We start from the raw sequence: 22,168 nt of genomic DNA, 5'->3' as shown, positions 1-22,168 counted from the left end.
TTCAATAAGGGTGATTTTAACCTCTACCCCCAGTAACTTTACACCCCCCCCCCCTTGTTAATCAAGGATCTATCCATCTCCGCTTTGAAGGTAAAGGCTTCTGCTCCAAAGTCTGAGAGATAGATTTTTCTCCTCATCTCTGTCTCAAATGAACAGCCCCTTATATTTAAACACTCACCACCCCCCCTCGTTCTGGGATATCCGTCAAGAGGGAACATCCTCTCGTTGAATCCCTACAGCGCAGGAAAAGGCCATTCGGCCCATCGAGCCTGCACCGACCACAATCCCACCCAGGCCCTACCCTCCGTAACCCTACATATTTACCCTGCTAATCCCTCTATCGCCAAAGGGGAATCTTATCAAGGCCAATCCACCTAATCCACAAATCTTCTGGGACTGTGGGAGCACCCGGAAAAACCCACGCAGACACGGGGAGAACATACAAACTCCACACGGACCCGAGCCGGGAAGTTGAACCCCGGGTCCCTGGCGCTGTGAGGCTGCAGGGTTGACCCATTGTGCCGCCTCACTAGGCTTACGTTAACGCCGCAAAGAAGCCACTGCGAAAATCCCCCCCAGTCGCCACACTCCGGCACTGAGGGGGGACTCAGCATGGCCAACACACCCAGCCAGCATGGCCCCTGGACTGCGGGAGGAAACCGGAGCACCCAGAGGAAACCCACGCAGACATAAGAACATAAGAACATAAGAAATAGGAGCAGGAGTAGGCCATCTGGCCCTTCGAGCCTGCCCCGCCATTCAATAAGATCATGGCTGATCTGTCGTGGCTCAGTTCCACTTTCCCGCCCTCTCCCCATAACCCTTAATCCCCTCTCTTATCAAAAACCCATCAACCCGCTTCTTAAAAATATTTAGCGAGGCAGCCTCCACCACTTCAACGGGCAGAGAATTCCAGAGATTCACCACCCTTTGAGTGAAGAAGTTCCTCCTCAACTCCGTTCTGAACCGCCCCCCCTTTATCTTGAGGCTGTGCCCCCTAGTCCTACTGTCTTTTTTGAGCGGGAAGAGTCTTTCCACCTCTATCCTATCCATCCCATTCATCATCTTATACGTCTCAATGAGATCTCCCCTCATTCTTCTAAACTCTAACGAGTACAAGCCTAGTTTATTCAGCCTCTCCTCATAGCTCAACCCCCTCAACTCCGGTATCAGCCTAGTAAACCTCCTCTGCACTCCCTCCAAGGCCAAAATATCCTTGCGCAGGCGGGGAGAACTCTCAGGATCTTAAAGGTTTCCATCAGGTCGCTACTTACTCTCTGAAATGATCGAGAGCTTCAAGTTTCTAGGCGTTCTGTCCTGGTTCACCCCCCTCTCCACCCCCCCACGTCAACACTATAGTTAAGAAAGCCCCACCAACGCCTCTACAGAAGGCTCAGGAAATTTGCCATGTTCACGATGACTCTCACCAACTTTTACATAGAAAACATTCTTTCCGCATGTATCACCGCTTGGTCTGGCTCCTGCTCTGTCCAAAATAGGCGCAGCAAGTCATTAGAAAATGAACAGAATGTCATTGTTTATTGCGAGGGGAATCGAATACAAGATTAGGGAGGTTATGCTCCAGTTATGCAGGATATTGGTGAGGCTCGGTGGCTGGACTTTACAACCTCTCTCATCCCGAAACTGTTAAATCCCACCCAAGGTCAGTGGACCTTCCCACTGTCCGCCCCTCGCCAACTCCAATTCCTGTGGCGGGCAGGGAGGTTAAACACCGGCGCACGTTTGATTTGATTTATTATTGTCACATGTATTGGGATACAGTGAAAAGTATTGTTTGATTTATTATTGTCACATGTACTGGGATACAGTGAAAAGTATTGTTTGATTTATTATTGTCACGTGTACTGGGATACAGTGAAAAGTATTGTTTGATTTATTATTGTCACGTGTACTGGGATACAGTGAAAAGTATTGTTTGATTTATTACTGTCACGTGTATTGGGATACAGTGAAAAGTATTGTTTGATTTATTATTGTCACGTGTATTGGGATACAGTGAAAAGTATTGTTTGATTTATTATTGTCACGTGTACTGGGATACAGTGAAAAGTATTGTTTGATTTATTATTGTCACGTGTATTGGGATACAGTGAAAAGTATTGTTTGATTTATTATTGTCACGTGTACTGGGATACAGTGAAAAGTATTGTTTGATTTATTATTGTCACGTGTACTGGGATACAGTGAAAAGTATTGTTTGATTTATTATTGTCCCATGTACTGGGATACAGTGAAAAGTATTGTTTGATTTATTATTGTCCCATGTATTGGGATACAGTGAAAAGTATTGTTTGATTTATTATTGTCCCATGTACTGGGATACAGTGAAAAGTATTGTTTGATTTATTATTGTCACGTGTACTGGGATACAGTGAAAAGTATTGTTTGATTTATTATTGTCACGTGTACTGGGATACAGTGAAAAGTATTGTTTGATTTATTATTGTCACGTGTATTGGGATACAGTGAAAAGTATTGTTTGATTTATTATTGTCACGTGTATTGGGATACAGTGAAAAGTATTGTTTGATTTATTATTGTCACGTGTACTGGGATACAGTGAAAAGTATTGTTTGATTTATTATTGTCACGTGTATTGGGATACAGTGAAAAGTATTGTTTGATTTATTATTGTCACGTGTACTGGGATACAGTGAAAAGTATTGTTTGATTTATTATTGTCACGTGTACTGGGATACAGTGAAAAGTATTGTTTGATTTATTATTGTCCCATGTACTGGGATACAGTGAAAAGTATTGTTTGATTTATTATTGTCCCATGTATTGGGATACAGTGAAAAGTATTGTTTGATTTATTATTGTCCCATGTACTGGGATACAGTGAAAAGTATTGTTTGATTTATTATTGTCACGTGTACTGGGATACAGTGAAAAGTATTGTTTGATTTATTATTGTCACGTGTACTGGGATACAGTGAAAAGTATTGTTTGATTTATTATTGTCACGTGTACTGGGATACAGTGAAAAGTATTGTTTGATTTATTATTGTCACATGTACTGGGATACAGTGAAAAGTATTGTTTGATTTATTATTGTCCCATGTACTGGGATACAGTGAAAAGTATTGTTTGATTTATTATTGTCACGTGTACTGGGATACAGTGAAAAGTATTGTTTGATTTATTATTGTCACATGTACTGGGATACAGTGAAAAGTATTGTTTGATTTATTATTGTCACATGTATTGGGATACAGTGAGAAGTATTGTTTGATTTATTATTGTCACGTGTATTGGGATACAGTGAAAAGTATTGTTTGATTTATTATTGTCACATGTATTGGGATACAGTGAAAAGTATTGTTTGATTTATTATTGTCACATATATTGGGATACAGTGAAAAGTATTGTTTGATTTATTATTGTCACATGTATTGGGATACAGTGAAAAGTATTGTTTGATTTATTATTGTCCCATGTACTGGGATACAGTGAAAAGTATTGTTTGATTTATTATTGTCACGTGTACTGGGATACAGTGAAAAATATTATTGCTTGCACACTATAGAGACAAAGCATACCGTTCATAGAGAAGGAAAGGAGAGAATGCAGAATGTAGTGTTACAGTCATAGCTAGGGTGTAGAGAAAGATCAACTTAATGCAAGGTAGGTCCATTTAAAAGTCTGACAGCAGCAGGGAGGAAGCTGTTCTTGTGTCAAGAAACTTCAAAGGGTCATGAATGTAGCCCAGTCCATCACTCAAACCAGCCTCCCATCCACTGACTCCATCTACACTTCCCACTGCCTCGGGAAAAGCAGCCAGTATAATCAATGATCACCACACACCCCGGACATTCTCCCTTTCACCTTCTTCCATCGGGAAAAAGATACACAAGTCTGAGGTCACGTAAACCGACTCAAGAACAGCTTCTTCCCTGCTGCTGTCAGACTTACGAATGGACCTACCTCGCATTAAACTGATCTTTCTCTCCACCCTAGCTATGACTGTAACACTACATTCTGCACTCTCTCCTTTCCTTCCCTATGAACAGTATGCTTTGTCTGTGTGGCACGTAAGAAACAATATCTCTCTCTCTCATTCCCCCCGCTCTCATTCTCTCATTCCCCCCCTTTCTGTGACTTAAACCTCTTTCGCTCATTCCCCCCCTCTGATTTAAACCTCTCTCATTCCCTCTGATTTAAACCTCTCATTCTCCCTCTCTGAATTAAGCTCTATCATTCCCTCTCACTCTAAGTTAAACCTCTCTCATTGCCCCTCTGATTTAAACTTCTCTCTCTCATTCCTCTGAGTTAAACCTCTTTCTCTCATTCCCTCTGTGATTTACTTTCTCTCTCTCTCTCTCATTCCCTCTCTCTCTCTTTCCCTTTTCTCTGATTTAAACCTCTCTCGCTCATTCCCTCTCCCTCCGCACCCCCCCCACCATTCTCCCTCTCTCTCTCTCTGATCTAATCTTCTGTCTCTCATTCTCTCTCTGCAGGTTTTGTGTGTGTGTTTGTGTGTCTATTATTTAAATCTTTCTGTGTATTGAGTGTGAAGGTAGGTCTCTCTCACTTATGTTTCAGTTCCTGTCTCCAGGTTGTGAGAGTGAGAGTGAGAGCGTTATCAATCTCTGAGTTGTACAGCTGCTCCTCTCTGTGTCAGAGGCTGATCTCTTTGGGTTTTATATCTCCCTCCCTCTCCCTGGGTTATATATAACCCTGTCTCTCTCCCTCTCAATGTCAGAGGTGAATCTCTAACCTCTCCCTGTCCCCCTCTCTGTCAGAGGCCCGTCTCTGGGCTATATTTATGCCCCCCCCCTCACACTCTCTGGGCTATATATACTTCTGCCTCTCCCTGTCAGAGACAGGTCCCTGGGTTGTATATACTCCTGTCTCTCTCCCTCTGTTAGAGGCAGGTCTCTGGGTTATACACACACCTCTCTCTCTCTGGTTTATATACGTATATACCTTCCCCCTCTCTCTATCAGAGGCAGGTCTCTGGGTTATGTCCTTCCCTTCCCCTCTCCCTGTCAGAGGTTGGTCTGTGTGTTATATCTACCCCCTCCGGGGGTATATATATCCCTCCCTCTCTCTCTGGGAGATACACACACCACAAAGAAGTTTCACGATAACAGGTTAAAGTCCAAAGGGTTTATTTGGTAGCACAGGCCCCTTTGTCAGGTGAGTGGGAGTTCTGTTCACAAACAGGGCGTATAAAGACAACTCAATTTACAAAATAATGATTGGAATGCGAGTCTTTACAGGTAAACAAGTCTTAAAGATACAGACAACGTGAGTGGAGAGAGGGTTCAGCTGAGGTCAAAGAGATGTGTATCGTCTCCAGACAGGACAGTTCGTGAGGTTTTCCAAGCCCAGGCAAGTCATTACGGGGGTTACAGAGTGTGATCCCGATTGAGGCCAGGATCAATGAAATGTTGAAGGCTCATTCATGACCCTTCAACACATCATTGATGAAGACGAGCTTCTCGTCAAGGCCATTCCCACACTCTCACTTCTTGCCTTCAAACAACCGCACAACCTCAAACAGACAGCAAACTACCCAGCCTTCAGGAGAACAGTGACCACAACACCACACAACCCTGCCACAGCAACCTCTGCAAGACATGCCGGATCATCGACACGGATTACATCATCTCACGTGAGAACACCATCCACTAGGTACAAAGCGCATACTCGTGCAACTCAGCCAATGTTGCCTACCTGATACGCTGCAGGAAAGGATGTCCCGAAGCATGGTACATTGGGGAGACCATGCAGACGCTACGGCAACAGATGAATGAACACTGCTCGACAATCACCAGGCAAGACTGTTCCCTTCCTGTTGGCGAACACTTCAGCGGTCACGGGCATTTGGCCTCTGGTCTTCGGGTAAGCATTCTCCAAGGCGGCCTTCAGTACACAACAGCGCAGAGTCGCTGAGCAGAGACTAACAGCCAAGTTCCACAAACATGAGGACGGCCTCAACCGGGACCTTGGGGTCATGTCACACTATCTGTAACTCCCACAACTTGCCTGGGCTTGCAAAACCTCACTTACTGTCCTGTCTGGAGATGATACACATCTCTTTAACCTGTGCTTAACCCTCTCTCCATTCTCACATTGTACCTGTAAAGACTTGATTACCTGTGAAGACTCACATTCCAATCATTATTTTGTAAATTGAGTTGTGTCTTTATGTGCCCTGTTTGTGAATAGAATTCCCACTCAACTGACGAAGGAGCAGCGCTCCAAAAGCTAGTGGCTTTTGCTACCAAATAAACCTGTTGGACTTTAACCTGGTGATTTGCTTTTCCACTCATCTTTAACGAAGATGAGTGGAAAAGCAAATTGCGCGGAGGGTGTGGAGAGTCTGCAGAGGGATCTGGATAGGCTGAGTGAGTGGGCAAGGACCTGGCAGATGGAGTGTAATGTTAGCAAGTGTGAGGTTATCCACTTTGGCAGGAATAATAGTAGGAGGGATTACTATTTAAAGGGCAAAAAGCTGCAGCAGGCGACGGTGCAGAGGGACCTCGGGGTCCTTGTGCATGAGTCGCAAAAACCCAGCTTGCAGGTGCAGCAGGTGGTCAGGAAGGCGAATGGGATGCTGGCCTTCATAGCGAGGGGGATTGAATATAAAAGTAGGGAGGTCTTGCTGCAGCTGTATAGGGCATTGGTGAGGCCGCAGCTGGAGTACTGTGTGCAGTTTTGGTCGCCGCACTTACGCAAGGATATTTTGGCCCTGGAGGGAGTGCAGAGGAGGTTTACTAGGCTGATACCGGAGTTGAGGGGGTTGAGCTATGAGGAGAGGCTGAATAAACTAGGCTTGTACTCGTTAGAGTTTAGAAGAATGAGGGGAGATCTCATTGAGACGTATAAGATGATGAATGGGATGGATAGGATAGAGGTGGAGAGACTCTTCCCGCTCAAAAAAGACAGTAGGACTAGGGGGCACAGCCTCAAGATAAAGGGGGGGCGGTTTAGAACGGAGTTGAGGAGGAACTTCTTCACTCAAAGGGTGGTGAATCTCTGGAATTCTCTGCCCGTTGAAGTGGTGGCTGCCTCGCTAAACATTTTTAAGACGCGGGTTGATGGGTTTTTGATAAGAGAGGGGATTAAGGGTTATGGGGAGAGGGCGGGAAAGTGGAACTGAGCAGCAACAGATCAGCCATGATCTTATTGAATGGCGGGGCAGGCTCGAAGGGCTAGATGGCCTACTCCTGCTCCTATTTCTTATGGTGTTGGTGAGACTTCTTACTATCTCTCCCTGTCAGAGGGAGGGTCTCTGGGTTATAGACACACCCTCTCCCTGGAGGGACATCCCTCCCCTTGTCCCTGGGGTTTTTTAATCTCTATAACCCATGGTAAGGGGCAGGGGGATGAGCCACCCCTTCCCCTTGCCCCATATGGAATCATTGAGTCACAGAAACCCTACAGAAAGAGGCCCTTCGGCCCATCGAGTTTACACCGAACACAATCCCACCCAGGCCCTACCCCCATCTCCCGACATATTAAACCCACTAATCCCACTAACCTACACATCCCTGGACACGAAGGGGCAATTTCTTATCATGGCCAATCTCCCTAACCCGCACATCTTTGGACTGTGGGAGGAAACTGGAGCACCCGGAGGAAACCCACACAGACACGAGGAGAATGTACAAACTCCACACAGACAGTGACCTGAGCCAGGAATCCCACCTGGAGCTGTGAATCTCCATATATAAATCCTCACCCCTGACCCTGGGTTTATATATAATCCCGGCCCCTGACCCTGGGTTTATATATAATCCCCGCCCCTGACCCTGGGTTTATATATAATCCCCGCCCCTGACCCTGGGTTTATATATAATCCCCGCCCCTGACCCTGGGTTTATATATAATCCCGGCCCCTGACCCTGGGTTTATATATAATCCCCGCCCCTGACCCTGGGTTTATATATAATCCCCGCCCCTGACCCTGGGTTTATATATAATCCCCGCCCCTGACCCTGGGTTTATATATAATCCCCGCCCCTGACCCTGGGTTTATATATATCCCCGCCCCTGACCCTGGGTTTATATATAATCCCCGCCCCTGACCCTGGGTTTATATATAATCCCCGCCCCTGACCCTGGGTTTATATATAATCCCCGCCCCTGACCCTGGGTTTATATATATCCCCGCCCCTGACCCTGGGTTTATATATAATCCCCGCCCCTGACCCTGGGTTTATATATAATCCCCGCCCCTGACCCTGGGTTTATATATAATCCCCGCCCCTGACCCTGGGTTTATATATAATCCCCGCCCCTGACCCTGGGTTTATATATACATATATATATATATATATATATCCCCGCCCCTGACCCTGGGTTTATATATAATCCCCACCCCTGACCCTGGGTTTATATATAATCCCTGCCCCTGACCCTGGGTTTATATATAATCCCCGCCCCTGACCCTGGGTTTATATATAATCCCCGCCCCTGACCCTGGGTTTATATATAATCCCCGCCCCTGACCCTGGGTTTATATATAATCCCCGCCCCTGACCCTGGGTTTATATATACATATATATATATATATATATCCCCGCCCCTGACCCTGGGTTTATATATAATCCCCACCCCTGACCCTGGGTTTATATATAATCCCTGCCCCTGACCCTGGGTTTATATATAATCCCCGCCCCTGACCCTGGGTTTATATATAATCCCCGCCCCTGACCCTGGGTTTATATATAATCCCCGCCCCTGACCCTGGGTTTATATATAATCCCCGCCCCTGACCCTGGGTTTATATATAATCCCCGCCCCTGACCCTGGGTTTATATATAATCATAAGAACATAAGAAATAGGAGCAGGAGTAGGCCATCTAGCCCTTCGAGCCTGCCCCGCCATTCAATAAGATCATGGCTGATCTGTTGTGGCTCAGTTCCACTTTCCTGCCCTCTCCCCATAACCCTTAATCCCCTCTCTTATCAAGAACCCATCAACCCGCTTCTTAAAAATATTTAGTGAGGCAGCCTCCACCACTTCAACGGGCAGAGAATTCCAGAGATTCACCACCCTTTGAGTGAAGAAGTTCCTCCTCAACTCTGTTCTAAACTGCCCCCCCTTTATCTTGAGGCTGTGCCCCCTAGTCCTACTGTCTTTTTTGAGCGGGAAGAGTCTCTCCACCTCTATCCTATCCATCCCATTCATCATCTTATACGTCTCAATGAGATCTCCCCTCATTCTTCTAAACTCTAACGAGTACAAGCCTAGTTTATTCAGCCTCTCCTCATAGCTCAACCCCCTCAACTCCGGTATCAGCCTAGTAAACCTCCTCTGCACTCCCTCCAAGGCCAAAATATCCTTGCGTAAGTGCGGTGCCCAAAACTGTACACAGTACTCCAGCTGCGGTCTCACCAATGCCCTATACAGCTGCAGCAAGACCTCCCTACTTTTATATTCAATCCCCCTCGCTATGAAGGCCAGCATCCCATTCGCCTTCCCTGCCCCTGACCCTGGGTTTATATATAATCCCGGCCCCTGACCCTGGGTTTATATATAATCCCCGCCCCTGACCCTGGGTTTATATATAATCCCGGCCCCTGACCCTGGGTTTATATATAATCCCCGCCCCTGACCCTGGGTTTATATATAATCCCGGCCCCTGACCCTGGGTTTATATATAATCCCCGCCCCTGACCCTGGGTTTATATATAATCCCCGCCCCTGACCCTGGGTTTATATATAATCCCCGCCCCTGACCCTGGGTTTTATATATATCCCCGCCCCTGACCCTGGCTTTATATACATCCCCACCCCTGACCCTGGGTTTATATATAACCCCACCCCTGACCCTGGGCTTTATATATATCCCCACCCCCTGACCCTGGGTTTATAGATATCCCCGCCCCTGACCCGGGTTTATATATAACCCCACCCCTGACCCTGGGTTTATATCTATATCCCCGCCCCGGACCCTGGGTTATATATATAAAACCCCCGCCCCACCCCCAGGTTATCTCTCCTTCCGCCCCTGACCCTGAGTTTTATATATCCCTGCCCCCTGGGCTATATATATCTCCGCCCCGCCCCGCCCCGCCCCTGCCCCCTGGGCTATATATATCTCCGCCCCGCCCCTGACCCTGGGTTATATATATCTCCGCCCGCCCCGCCCCTGCCCCCCTGGGTTATATATATCCCCTCCTCCCTGCCCCGCCCTCACTCTGTTTCTGGTGCCGTTGGCGGTTGTGGCCTAGCGGCGTTGCCACAGTAACCGCCTCCTGCGTGGGAGTAGCTGCGGACCGGGCCCGGGAAGAAAGGGGATGGCGTGCTACAAGTTGGTGATCGTGCGGCACGGGGAGAGCGCCTGGAACCAGGAGAACCGCTTCTGCGGCTGGTTCGACGCCGACCTGAGCGAGAAGGGTGAGGTCGAGGCTCGGCGCGGCGCGCAGGCCCTGCGGGAGGCCGGCTACCAGTTCGATGTGTGCTACACCTCGGTGCTGAAGCGGGCCATCCGCACCCTCTGGATCATCCTGGACGGCATCGACCAGATGTGGCTGCCCGTCACCCGTACCTGGCGCCTCAACGAGCGCCACTATGGCGGCCTGACCGGCCTCAACAAGGCCGAGACGGCGGCCAAGCACGGCGAGGAGCAGGTCAAAATCTGGCGGCGCTCCTTCGACATCCCGCCGCCCCCCATGGACGGGCAGCACCCCTACTACTCCGTCATCAGCAAGGTAAGGGTTAATGTACCCCAAATATACCCCAGTAGCACCCCTACTACTCCATCATCAGCAAGGTAAGGGTTAATGTACCCTAAATATACCCCAGCAGCACCCTTACTACTCCATCATCAGCAAGGTAAGGGTTAATGTACCCTAAATACCCCAGCAGCACCCTTACTACTCCATCATCAGCAAGGTAAGGGTTGATGTACCCTAAATATACCCCAGCAGCACCCCTACTACTCCATCATCAGCAAGGTTAAGGGTTAATGTACCCTAAATACCCCAGCAGCACCCCTACTACTCCATCATCAGCAAGGTTAAGGGTTAATGTACCCTAAATACCCCAGCAGCACCCCTACTACTCCATCATCAGCAAGGTAAGGGTTAATGTACCCTAAATACCCCAGCAGCACCCCTACTACTCCATCATCAGCAAGGTAAGGGTTAATGTACCCTAAATATACCCCAGCAGCACCCCTACTACTCCATCATCAGCAAGGTAAGGGTTAATGTACCCTAAATATACCCCAGCAGCACCCCTACTACTCCATCATCAGCAAGGTAACGGTTAATGTACCTTAAATATCCCCAACTATACCCCAGCAGCACCCCTACTACTCCATCATCAACAAGGTTAAGGGTTAATGTACCCTAAATACTCCAGCAGCACCCCTACTACTCCATCATCAGCAAGGTAAGGGTTAATGTACCCTAAATATACCCCAGCAGCACCCCTACTACTCCATCATCAGCAAGGTTAAGGGTTAATGTACCCTAAATACCCCAGCAGCACCCCTACTACTCCATCATCAGCAAGGTAAGGGTTAATGTACCCTAAATATACCCCAGCAGCACCCCTACTACTCCATCATCAGCAAGGTAAGGGTTAATGTACCCTAAATATACCCCAGCAGCACCCCTACTACTCCATCATCAGCAAGGTAAGGGTTAATGTACCCTAAATATAGCCCAGCAGCACCCCTACTACTCCATCATCAGCAAGGTTAAGGGTTAATGTACCCTAAATATACCCCAGCAGCACCCCTACTACTCCATCATCAGCAAGGTAACGGTTAATGTACCTTAAATATCCCCAACTATACCCCAGCAGCACCCCTACTACTCCATCATCAGCAAGGTTAAGGGTTAATGTACCCTAAATACTCCAGCAGCACCCCTACTACTCCATCATCAGCAAGGTAAGGGTTAATGTACCCCAAATATTCCCCAGCAGCACCCCTACTACTCCATCATCAGCAAGGTAAGGGTTAATGTACCCTAAATATCCCCAAATATACCCCAGCAGCACCCCTATATTCCATCAGCAAGGTAAGGGTTAATGTACCCTAAATACCCCAGCAGCACCCCTACTACTCCATCATCAGTAAGGTAAGGGTTAATGTACCTTAAATATCCCCAACTATACCCCAGCAGCACCCCTACTACTCCAATATCAGCAAGATAAGGGTTAATATAGATCAAATACCCCAAAATAAACCCTAAATGTCCCCTAAATATACCCCAGCAACACCCCTACTACACCATCAGTAAGGTAAGGGTTAATATAGATCAAATACTCCAAAATAAATCCTAAATATACACCAGCAGTGCCCCTACTACTCCATCATCAGCAAGGTAAGGGTTAATACCCCCTAAATATTATCCTAAATACCCTAAATATTTCTTAAATCATACCCTAATAACCCAGCAGCACCCTGACTACTCAATCATCAGCAAGTTAAGGGTTAATACCCCCTAAATATTACCCTAAATATTCTTTAAATCATACCCTAAATACCCCAGCAGCACTCCTACTACTCCATCATCAGCAAGGTAAGGGTTAATGTACATTACTAGACCCTATACCACCAAATTTACCCCAGCAGCACCCTTACAACTGCATCATCAGCAAGGTAAGAGTTAACATACCCCCAAATATACCCTGAATCCCCCAGCAGCACCCGACTACTGCACTGTCAACAAGGTGAGATTGGGAGGATTAATATCCTAAATACCCTATCTGCAAGGTGCAGGGTAGGGAGTCAATATTGGAGGGGGGTTATTATTGAATTCATTGATATGGATGAGGGTTGGGAAGGCTGGGAGGGTGTGAATGGGGAAGGGGTGGTGGAGGTGGGTGAAATGGAGTATTTTTGGGGATGAGAGAGGTTGTGCGTGCTGGGCTGTCACTAAACCATTTACTGGACTTTAATTGCTGCAGCATGGAGAGGGCATCTTTTGTCTTATCACTCTGGCTCTGTGGTATAGACCCTTCTGATGTTCCTGGTTGAACAGTTACATGTGCCTCGCATGCTTGCACTGGCTCCTTTGAAGCTAAAACACTTCAGTTAAATCCAGTCCCTGATGATGCCTTGCTAAATGTATTTCCACATTTTGCAGTTCTCTTTGTCTGACCTATGCTCGCTTGCTCTCCCTTCCTTGTAGGAAGACGTGCAGTGCCTCACGATCCTCTGCCCCTTCATGTTCATTCGTAACTGTCACGGAAACTTCAGTGTGCCACATCCTCTGAGTTAGTCACTCTCTGAACTCCCCATAATGTGAATCACTAGATCTCTAAATGTGCAAACTTACCTCTGTCGAAACTAGTCACTGCCCGAGTACCTCTTGCAGAATAAACCTTGTTCGCTTGAGAGATTTCAGCGGGAAATTTGGGTCATTTTCAAAAGGCGTCACAAGTCATAAAAAGTCTTGTTCAGGCTTAATTTCACATAGAGGGATGTACTAAATATTTTCCCCAGAAAAGTACCCACAGAACAACTGTGCCTGTCAACTGGTGTGATAGTTAAGGAAGTTGAAACATTTGACACTACTGCCTATGACCTGTATTCCTGTTTTAAATCTTATCTTTAAGATGGGATGTTACTGTTGAAAATGGGTGCTTAAAGGTGCCTTAGTGTTATTTGAAGAATGAGATTTTCTCATAGAATCACAACAGTGCAGAAGGAGACCATTTGGCCCATCAAGCCTGCAACAACTGTCCGACAGAGTATCTTACCCAGGTCCTATCCCAGTAACCCCATAAGGTTCATGGCTAATTCCCTTAACCTGCACATCTTTGGATGCTAAGGGGCAATTTAGCATGGCCAATCCCTCTAACCCACACATCTTTTGGTGTATGGGAGGAAACCCATGCAGACACAGAACGTGCAAACTCCCCACAGACAGTGACCCAAGCTGGAAATTGAACCCAAGTCCCTGTGCTGGTGGCACTGTGGCAAGCAGTGCTGGCCACAGTGCCACCCCTAGGCAACAATTCTCCCAAAAAGCAAAATATTAAAAGCCCGGTCTTGTATTCCTGGTACGTTGGCCCAAAAATACGAGACCAGGCTTCCACAGTTAGATTTTGATGCTGTATATTTTTAAGTCTTGCTGTCGGAGCGTCTTGTAGTTCCGAGCAGTGTGTGTGGTAGGATGTAGTGGCGGGTAACACTGTAACCTCATTAGATTTGTTTCAGCGATGAACTGGGGATTTTTGTTTGCAGGCACGCCGGTATGAGAGCCTGACAGCCAAAGAGCTGCCGACCTGTGAGAGCCTGAAGGACACCATTGCACGGGCTCTGCCTTTCTGGAACGATGTGATTGTGCCACAGATTAAGGCTGGCAAGCGGGTGCTGATCGCGGCCCACGGCAACAGCTTGAGAGGCATCGTCAAGCATCTCGAATGTAAGTTAACTCAGCTGGCGTTCTAAAATCTCTACAGTGTGGGAAGGAGGCCATTCAATCCATCCCCATAAGCCCAGATATTTACCCTGCTAATCCCCCTGGCCTATATATCTTTAGACACTAGGGAAATTTAGCAAGAACATAAGAATGGTGCACAGGAGATTTACCAGGATGCTGCCTGGTTTGGAGGGTAGGTCTTATGAGGAAAGGTTGAGCGAGCTAGAGCTTTTCTCTTTAGAGCAGAGGAGGATGAGAGGTGACTTAATAGAGGTTTATAAGATGATGAGGGGGATGGATAGAGTAGATGTGCAGAGACGATTTCTTTGGGTGGATGTAGCTGTTACACTAGGGGGCATAACTATAAGGTTCATGGTGGGGGATACAGGAGGGATGTCGGAGGTAGATTTTTCACTCAGAGTGGTTGGGGTGTGGAATAGACTGCCTGCTGTGATAGTGGAGTCGGACACTTTCGGAACTTTCAAGTGGTTATTGGATCGGCACATGGAGCACACCAGAACAATAGGGAGTGGGATAGCTTGATCATAGCTTGGTGTACTGTGCTGTACTATTTCTATGTAACTAGGAGCAGGAGTAGGCCATCTGGCTCCTCAAGCTTGCTGCACTATTCAATAAGATCATGGCTGATCTTTTCGTGGACTCCATCCACTTACCTGCCTGCTCACCATATCCCTTAACTCTTTTACTATCTATGTCTGCCTTAAAAACATTCAATGAGATAACCTCAATCCACCTAACCTGCTCACCTTTGGACTGTGGAAGAAAAGCCAGAGCACCCGAAGGGAGTGTGCAAATTCCGCACGGATAGTGACCCAAGGCTGGGAATCGAACCTGGGTCCCTGGTGCCGTGAGGCTGTGGTCCTAACCACTGCTGCCTTTTCTTGGCTGATTTTGACATGCATCATCAGTAATTCCCTTGTGGATGTTGTTCTGCCAGAACTGATGGGAAGCTATTTGACTAGGGTAGGCCTCGTGGGCTTTACAGAAACTGTGCTTCTGCCATGCCATCTTTGCACCACTCAGCTGAGGCTGCTGAATGTGACTGTTAAGCAGCTTGTGCTGGCTGTTCTTCGCCAGCCATGAGGGGCTCCAAGGGGATTTGAACCTGAGATGAGGTGGGTGCTATTTTATGCTGACATTCTATTCTACTGCTGAACATTATTGATTCGAGAATGCTGGTATCAGTATAGTTTGCCCAAGGATTTGTTATTAGAAATGCAACTGGGTCAGCAATGTCCGTTAGGAAGGAAATCTGCCGTCCCTTTTCCCTAGTCTGCTCCTGCACTAGATATTGCTCTGATCTTTTAGGCCCCCCCCTCCTCTCTCAGACGCACAATCTGCACTTGTGCCACATGTGTTAATGCCAATCAGTGTGCTGTAGCCCTTTAAATGTCACTGAGGGTGAGCCGTTATTAAGTAAGCCAGTTACACTCGGGAAGGTGTGGATTACGCTTGACATTTGGAGTTAGTCGGCTTCATAACCAACACAGGGTCGCAAAAGACCAACTAGCAGCCATGCTGCAGGAGGCAGTTTGCTTCTTGGAGACCAAGTCGACAGACTGAGGGGTAAAGTAAGAAGGCAGCCCCTCAAAAGGAGATTGCGTCAAAGGAAACTTAAAACGTCTAAACAAAAGGGGTCAACATGCCCATCCCCTGTAGTGCCCCCTGGGTATGGTAGGTCTTGATCATGCTGGCAAATACTGTATCCTCCATTGCCAGGGATAACTGGCAGAGAAAAGTTTATTTATTAGTCACAAGTAGGCTTGCATTAACACTGCAGTGAAGTTACTGTGAAAATCCCATAGTCACCACACTCCAGTGCCTGTTTGGGTACACTGAGGGAGAATTTAGCATGTCTTTCGGACTGTGGGAGGAAACTGGAGCACCCGGACACGGGGAGAATGTGCAGATGCCACACTGACCCAAACTAGGAATTGAACCCAGGTCCCGGTGCTGTGAGGCAGCCATGCTAACCACCGTGCCACCATTTTGTGTCTTTTAAAGCAGCAAAGTCTAAACTGTTGAGTGACAGGGTTAATTCAGAGCCTGATGCACTTTTGCAGAGTTGGTCTAGACCTGATGGGCCAGTGCTGATTCAGTGACCTAGACCACCCTCACTGCGGTTAATCACTTAACCTGCCCTCTTCCGAAAATACTGGCTCTGAGGAAAGCAGTTTACTCACTGATGTTATGGAAAGGTCACTGATCTGCCCTATCATGAAGACTGCAGGTCGCATTACTATCTGCCCTTTCCTGAGTATGTATTGCAAGTGATAGCAAAGGCAGATAGTTCTGCTTTTTTAATGTAAATTTAAACATCAGAGTGACACAGCAACCTTTCTTCCCCCTCAGCCTATCTTTATAAAGATTGGTCCTATTCCAAAAAAAAACAAACTTAAAAGCTGCAGAGTGGTGGCAAGATTTGTTGACCTGCTGAAGTAAATAATTAATCTAAACAGATGCCCTTTGCACCATACATTAGCCCAGTTCTGCTGCCCCCATGTTAGTGACTGGGAGATGCATGTTCCCTGGTAGCCCAGTACAGGCTGCAGCTAACCCATTCAGTTGGAGGGGTAGATCAGAGAAATCCTAGTCTGTGCTATGAATATAAACCTGATTGTGTGTAATTGAGAAATTGTACAGACTCCCATGTATTTGCCACCTGCCCTGGGAATGCCACTGCTCCCTTTCTCCTTCTACTAAATTCAGCTAATAGTATGTTAGTAGTCACTGAAAGCTTAAACACGGGGTGCAGCAAGCAATTAGAAGGCAAATGGTATGTTGACCTTTGTTGCAAGAGGATTTGAGTACAGGAGTAAAGATGCCTTGCTGAGGTTGTATAGAGCTTTTGTGGGGTATTGTGTATAGTTTTGCTCTCATAGAATCTTTACAGTGCAAAAGGAGGCCATTTGGCCCATCAAGTCTGCACTGATCACAATCCCACCCAGGCCCTATATCTGTAACCCCACATCTTTATCTTGCTAAACCCTTAAAACCAGGGTCAATTTTGCATGGCCAATCCACCTAACCCACACTACTTTGGACTGTGGGATGGACACAGGAAACCCATGCAGACACGGGGAGAAGGTGCAGACTCTGCACAGACAGTGACCCAAGGCTGGAATTGAACCTGGGTTCCAGGTGCTGTAATGTACAAATTCCACACACACTGAACCAAGCCTGGAATTGAACCCAAGTCCCTGGTGCTGTGATGCAGCAATGCCAGCCACTGCATCTCCTTGCCCAAGGAAGGATATACATGCCACAGAGGGAGTGCAACAAATGGATACCTGGGATGGCAGGACTGTCCTGGGATAGATTGAGTGGGTCTGTATTCTGAGGGGATTTCACTTGAAGCGTACTGAACTTCACAGGGTAGAGGCAGGAAGGATGTTTTCCCCTGGCTGGGAAAGGCCTAGAACCAGGAGACAGTCTTGGGATGGGAACCATTTCAGACTGAGATGTGGAGGCATTTCTTCACTAAGAGGATTGTGAAACTTTGGAATTCTCTACCCTTGAAGGCTGTGGAGGCTCAATTGTTGAGCTATCGAGAGATACAAGGATAGTGTGGGAGAAAATGGCATTGAGCTAGATCAGTCACGGTCTAGTTGAGTGGCTTGAGGAGCTGAATGGTCTACTGTGTTCCTACTGAGTGTTCCACAGTGCACTCCAGCACAGCTACGTTCCAAACTTACTAAATGTTGCACTTCTGACAGCTAATGCAAACTGTCCGATTCAAACGAAAGGTTATAGACCTGAGATGTTAACTGTTTCTTTCCAGACGGCACTACATGGGTGGCACAGTGGTTAGCACCACTGCTTCGCAGTGCCAGGGACCCAGGTTCAATTCCTGGCTTGGGTCACTGTGAAATCTGCATGTTCTCCCCATGTCTGAGAGTTTCCCTTCTGTCCAAAAGATGTGCAGGTTGGGTGGATTGGCCATGCTAAATTGTCCAAAGATGTGTATGTTAAGGGTAAAAGCATGGGGTTGCAGGAGGGTGGACCTGGGTAGGATGCACTTTTGCAGAGTTGGTCTCGACCCAGTGGGCACAGTGCTGATTCAGTGACCTAGACTGCCTTCACTGTGGTTAATCACTTAACCTGCCCTCTTCCTAACGTACTGGCTCTGAGGAAAGCAGTTTACTCACTGATGCTATGGAAAGGTCACTGATCTGCCCCATCATGAAGATTGCAGGTCGTGTTACTATTTCTGACAGGGCAGCCATTTGCCTACTCCTCCCTGCCAGAGATTTGGATGCTATAAGTAGTGTGGCAAACCCAGACAGTGTAACATGAGCGAGCAGAGGCCCACTCAGTAAAGGTCATTGGCATTCCAAGAAGGCCCTGTCACTATAACTCCTACAACTTGACCTGCACAGAGTACTCCTGTTGGCCTGGTAACTATGCAATTTATTTTAGAAAGAAATTGAATTCCGTGCACTTCCTAAATGAACAATTTGGATAACACTAAAGTGGAGCTGTAAATTTACATTGCAAGCACTTCATTCGCTGGTTCTACATAACTGAAGATGAATTGATATTTTTGTAAGATCCACTGTACTGTCTTGCCCTGACCTTTCTCCTGAGCCATTAGCACTTATTAAAAACCTTACCAGTTGGGTGGATGATGTGTTGGGGATGTGACTGTTGGCCTTGTCCCTTGGTTACAGAAGCTAAAATCAGATGGGATTCCTCACTCCCAGCTGATGGTTAGGGGACAGGATCAGAGGTTTACAGCATGGAAAGCAGGCTCTTTGGCCCAACTTGTCCATACTGTCCTTTTCTTTAAACATTGAACTCATCCCAATTGCATGTTTGCCCCATATCCCTCTATAACCATGAAACTGTCTAAATACTTTTTAACACAAAATTGTACCTGTCTCTGGCAGCTCGTTTCAGACACCACCTCTTGTGTCTGATAACTAACTCTGAAAATGGTGACTCGGACTCGATATTCTCTCAAACCATAGAACATTACAGCACAGAAACAGACCTTTTGGCCCTTGGCTGTGCTGAACCATTTTTCTACCAGTGACCTGCACCTGGACCATATCTCTCCACACCCCTCTCATCCATATACCTGTCCAAGTTTTTCTTAAATGTTAAGTGAGCCTGCTTTCACCACTTCATCTGGCTGCTAGTTCCACACTCCCACCACTGTGAAGAAGCCTGCCCCCTCTTCTCTCCCCCCCCCGCCCCAAATATTCCCTTTAAACCTTTTCCCATGTCCTCTAGTTTTTTTCTCCCCTAGCCTCAGTGGAAAAAGCCTGCTTGCATTCACTTGATCTATACCCATCATAATTTTACATACCTCTTCCCTGGAGTGTAGAACAATGAGGGGAGATTTGATCAAGTCCTAACTTATTCAACCTTTCTCTGTAACTCAGTTTCTCAAGTCCCAGCAACATCCTTGTAAACCTTCTCTGCACTCTTTCAATCTTTATTAATATCCTTCCTGTAATTAGGTGACCAAAACTGCACACAAATCTCTGGGAACTTTTAGGCTACTTTCTTGAGGGTCCAACAAGGAATGGAGCTGTGCTGGATCTAATTCTAGGGAATGAAGCCCCACAGGTGGTGGTGCTGGGGGGAGCGTTTTGGTGATAGCGATCACATCATGGTATACAATTTAAGCTTGTTATGGACAAAGAAACAGACAAGTTGCAAAAAAAAAACAAGTTTTTGTTGGATTGGGGGAGAGTGGAGGTCAGTAAAATAAGACAGGATCTGGCCAAGGTATACTGGGAACAGTTCCTAACACGGAAAATCTACAGAAGAGAAGTTAAAAAAGAAAATGGGCAAGTGTACAAGTCCCAAGAACCATGGATGACCAGAGATTTCAGGATACAATGAGAAAGAAAAATAGAGGATTTTAGCAGGTACATGGGGAGCAAATCACTGCAGGCATTGAAGTACAGAAAGTGCAGGATGGAACTTAGAAAAGCAGTTAGGAAAGCAAAGTGGGGATATGAGAAAGCTCTGGCTGGTTAAACAATAGGGATGATCCCAAGATATTCTGTGGGTAGTGACATTCTGGAATGCGCTGCCTGGGAGGCTATAGAGGCAGATTGCCTCACATCCTTATAAAAAGTACCTGGATGAGACTTTGGCACATCATAACATTCAGGGTTACATAGGGGCAGCACAGTGATTAGCATTGCTGCCTCACATTGCCACAGATGCAGGTTCAGTTCTAGCCTTGGTCTGTGTGGGTTTCCTCCCACAGTCCAAAGATGTGAGAGTTAGGTGTATTGGCTATGCTAAATTGTCTCTTAGTGCCCAAAGATGTGCAGGTTAGGTGAATTGACCATGTTGATGTCCCAAGTTTTCAAAGATTGATAAGTTTAGTGCATTGGTCATGCTAAATTACTGCTTAGTGTCAGGGGACTAGCGTAGTTAGGGTTACAGGCATTGGGACTGTTGGTGCAGATTCAATGGTCTGAATAGCTTCCTCCTTCGTGGTAGGGATTCTCAAGGGCTGGGAGATAGGATTAGCTGGGAGTTCAGGTGTTTCTTGTGTGTTGGTGCAGACCCGAAGGGCTGAAGAGCCTCTTCTGTGCTGAGATTCCATAAGGAGGTGGGAGCATAAAGTTGTGTTGAAGAGACAATAATTCACTATATTGCCTCTTCCTCAGCAATATGGTGACCATTACTCCTGGTGACTCTACTCGCTGACCCTGGAATTCTCCTCCTCGGGGAAATGTCTCAAGTTTTGCCACTCTCTCTCCTGTTTCAGGTATGTCTGACGCTGCGATCATGGAGCTGAACCTGCCCACCGGCATCCCGATTGTGTACGAGCTGAACGCGAACCTGAAACCCACCGGCCCCATGAAGTTCCTGGGAGATGAGGCAACTGTAAAGGCAGCAATGGAGGCTGTAGCATCACAAGGCAAGGTCAAGAAGTGAAGCCCAGAGCAGTGTCCTGCTAGCCTTCCAGTGCCTGAAAATGACTACACATCGAGTCTTCAAATACTGCTGTACTCGCCGTTGAACCATTTTTTAAAAATGTTGCTGTTATTTATCATGGAGAAATGTTAAATTAAACATGACATGATTGGATCGGCTGCTTATCTCTTTACTAACCACTTCTAAACTGTTGGGATTCCAGAATACTGAACCACCTGAATCTTCCTTGTAATGAAACTGTTTCAACCTAAAATATTCCCCCTTCAGTCACCCCCCCCCCCCCCCCCCCCATAATCATTTCCCCCCTTTCCAGGGCAATACAGGAGGTGCAATGCAGGTAAGGTTGACTGGCCAAGGTAAATAGACCCTAGTGAGAGGGGGATTAGTAGTGTAAATATATGGGGATAGGGTCTGGATTGTGGTTGGTGCAGACTTGATGGGCTGAATGGCCTCTCTGCAGTATGGTGATTCTAACATAGAAGCTAAGAGGAGGCCATTCAGCACAGTCATGGCTGATCATCCTGCCTTCTCCCCATAACCTTTGATCCCTTCACCCCAAGTGCTATATCCAGCTGCCTCTTGAATACATTCAATGTTTTGGTATCAACTACTTCCTGTAGGAATGAATTTCAGCAGGTGAAGAAATGTCTCCTCATCTCCATCCTAAATGGTCTACCCCAAATCTTCAGACTGTGACCCCCTGGTTCTGGACTCCCCCACCATCAGGAACATCTACACTGTCCAGTCCTGTTAGAATTTTATAAGTCTGAGATCCCTGCCTAATTCATCTGAACTCCATCATTAAAAACAATCATAACCAAGTAAATCTCTCCTTATACATCAGTCCCTTCCCTTTAACCAGGACCTCCCCCATCAG

At 46.7% G+C, this 22,168-nt stretch overlaps 1 protein-coding gene across 1 annotated transcript; it reads left to right on the top strand.

Annotated features, from left to right (window-relative positions):
- The first annotated feature begins 10,163 nt into the window (after positions 1-10,163).
- On the top strand, positions 10,164-21,444 carry LOC145361315 (phosphoglycerate mutase 2-like). Its single transcript, XM_080216971.1, has 3 exons — positions 10,164-10,692; positions 14,187-14,367; positions 21,122-21,444. The coding sequence occupies exons 1-3, from the start codon at positions 10,279-10,281 to the stop codon at positions 21,289-21,291; spliced, it is 765 nt and encodes a 254-aa protein (XP_080073097.1). The 5' UTR covers positions 10,164-10,278; the 3' UTR covers positions 21,292-21,444.
- Positions 21,445-22,168: the final 724 nt, after the last annotated feature.

The sequence above is a fragment of the Carcharhinus amblyrhynchos genome, chromosome 34 (assembly GCF_965287045.1).
Source record: "Carcharhinus amblyrhynchos chromosome 34, sCarAmb.v2.hapA, whole genome shotgun sequence".
Lineage (NCBI taxonomy): Eukaryota > Metazoa > Chordata > Chondrichthyes > Carcharhiniformes > Carcharhinidae > Carcharhinus > Carcharhinus amblyrhynchos.
Note: the sequence above shows the minus strand (reverse complement) of the source record. Positions and strands in the feature narration are given on the sequence as shown.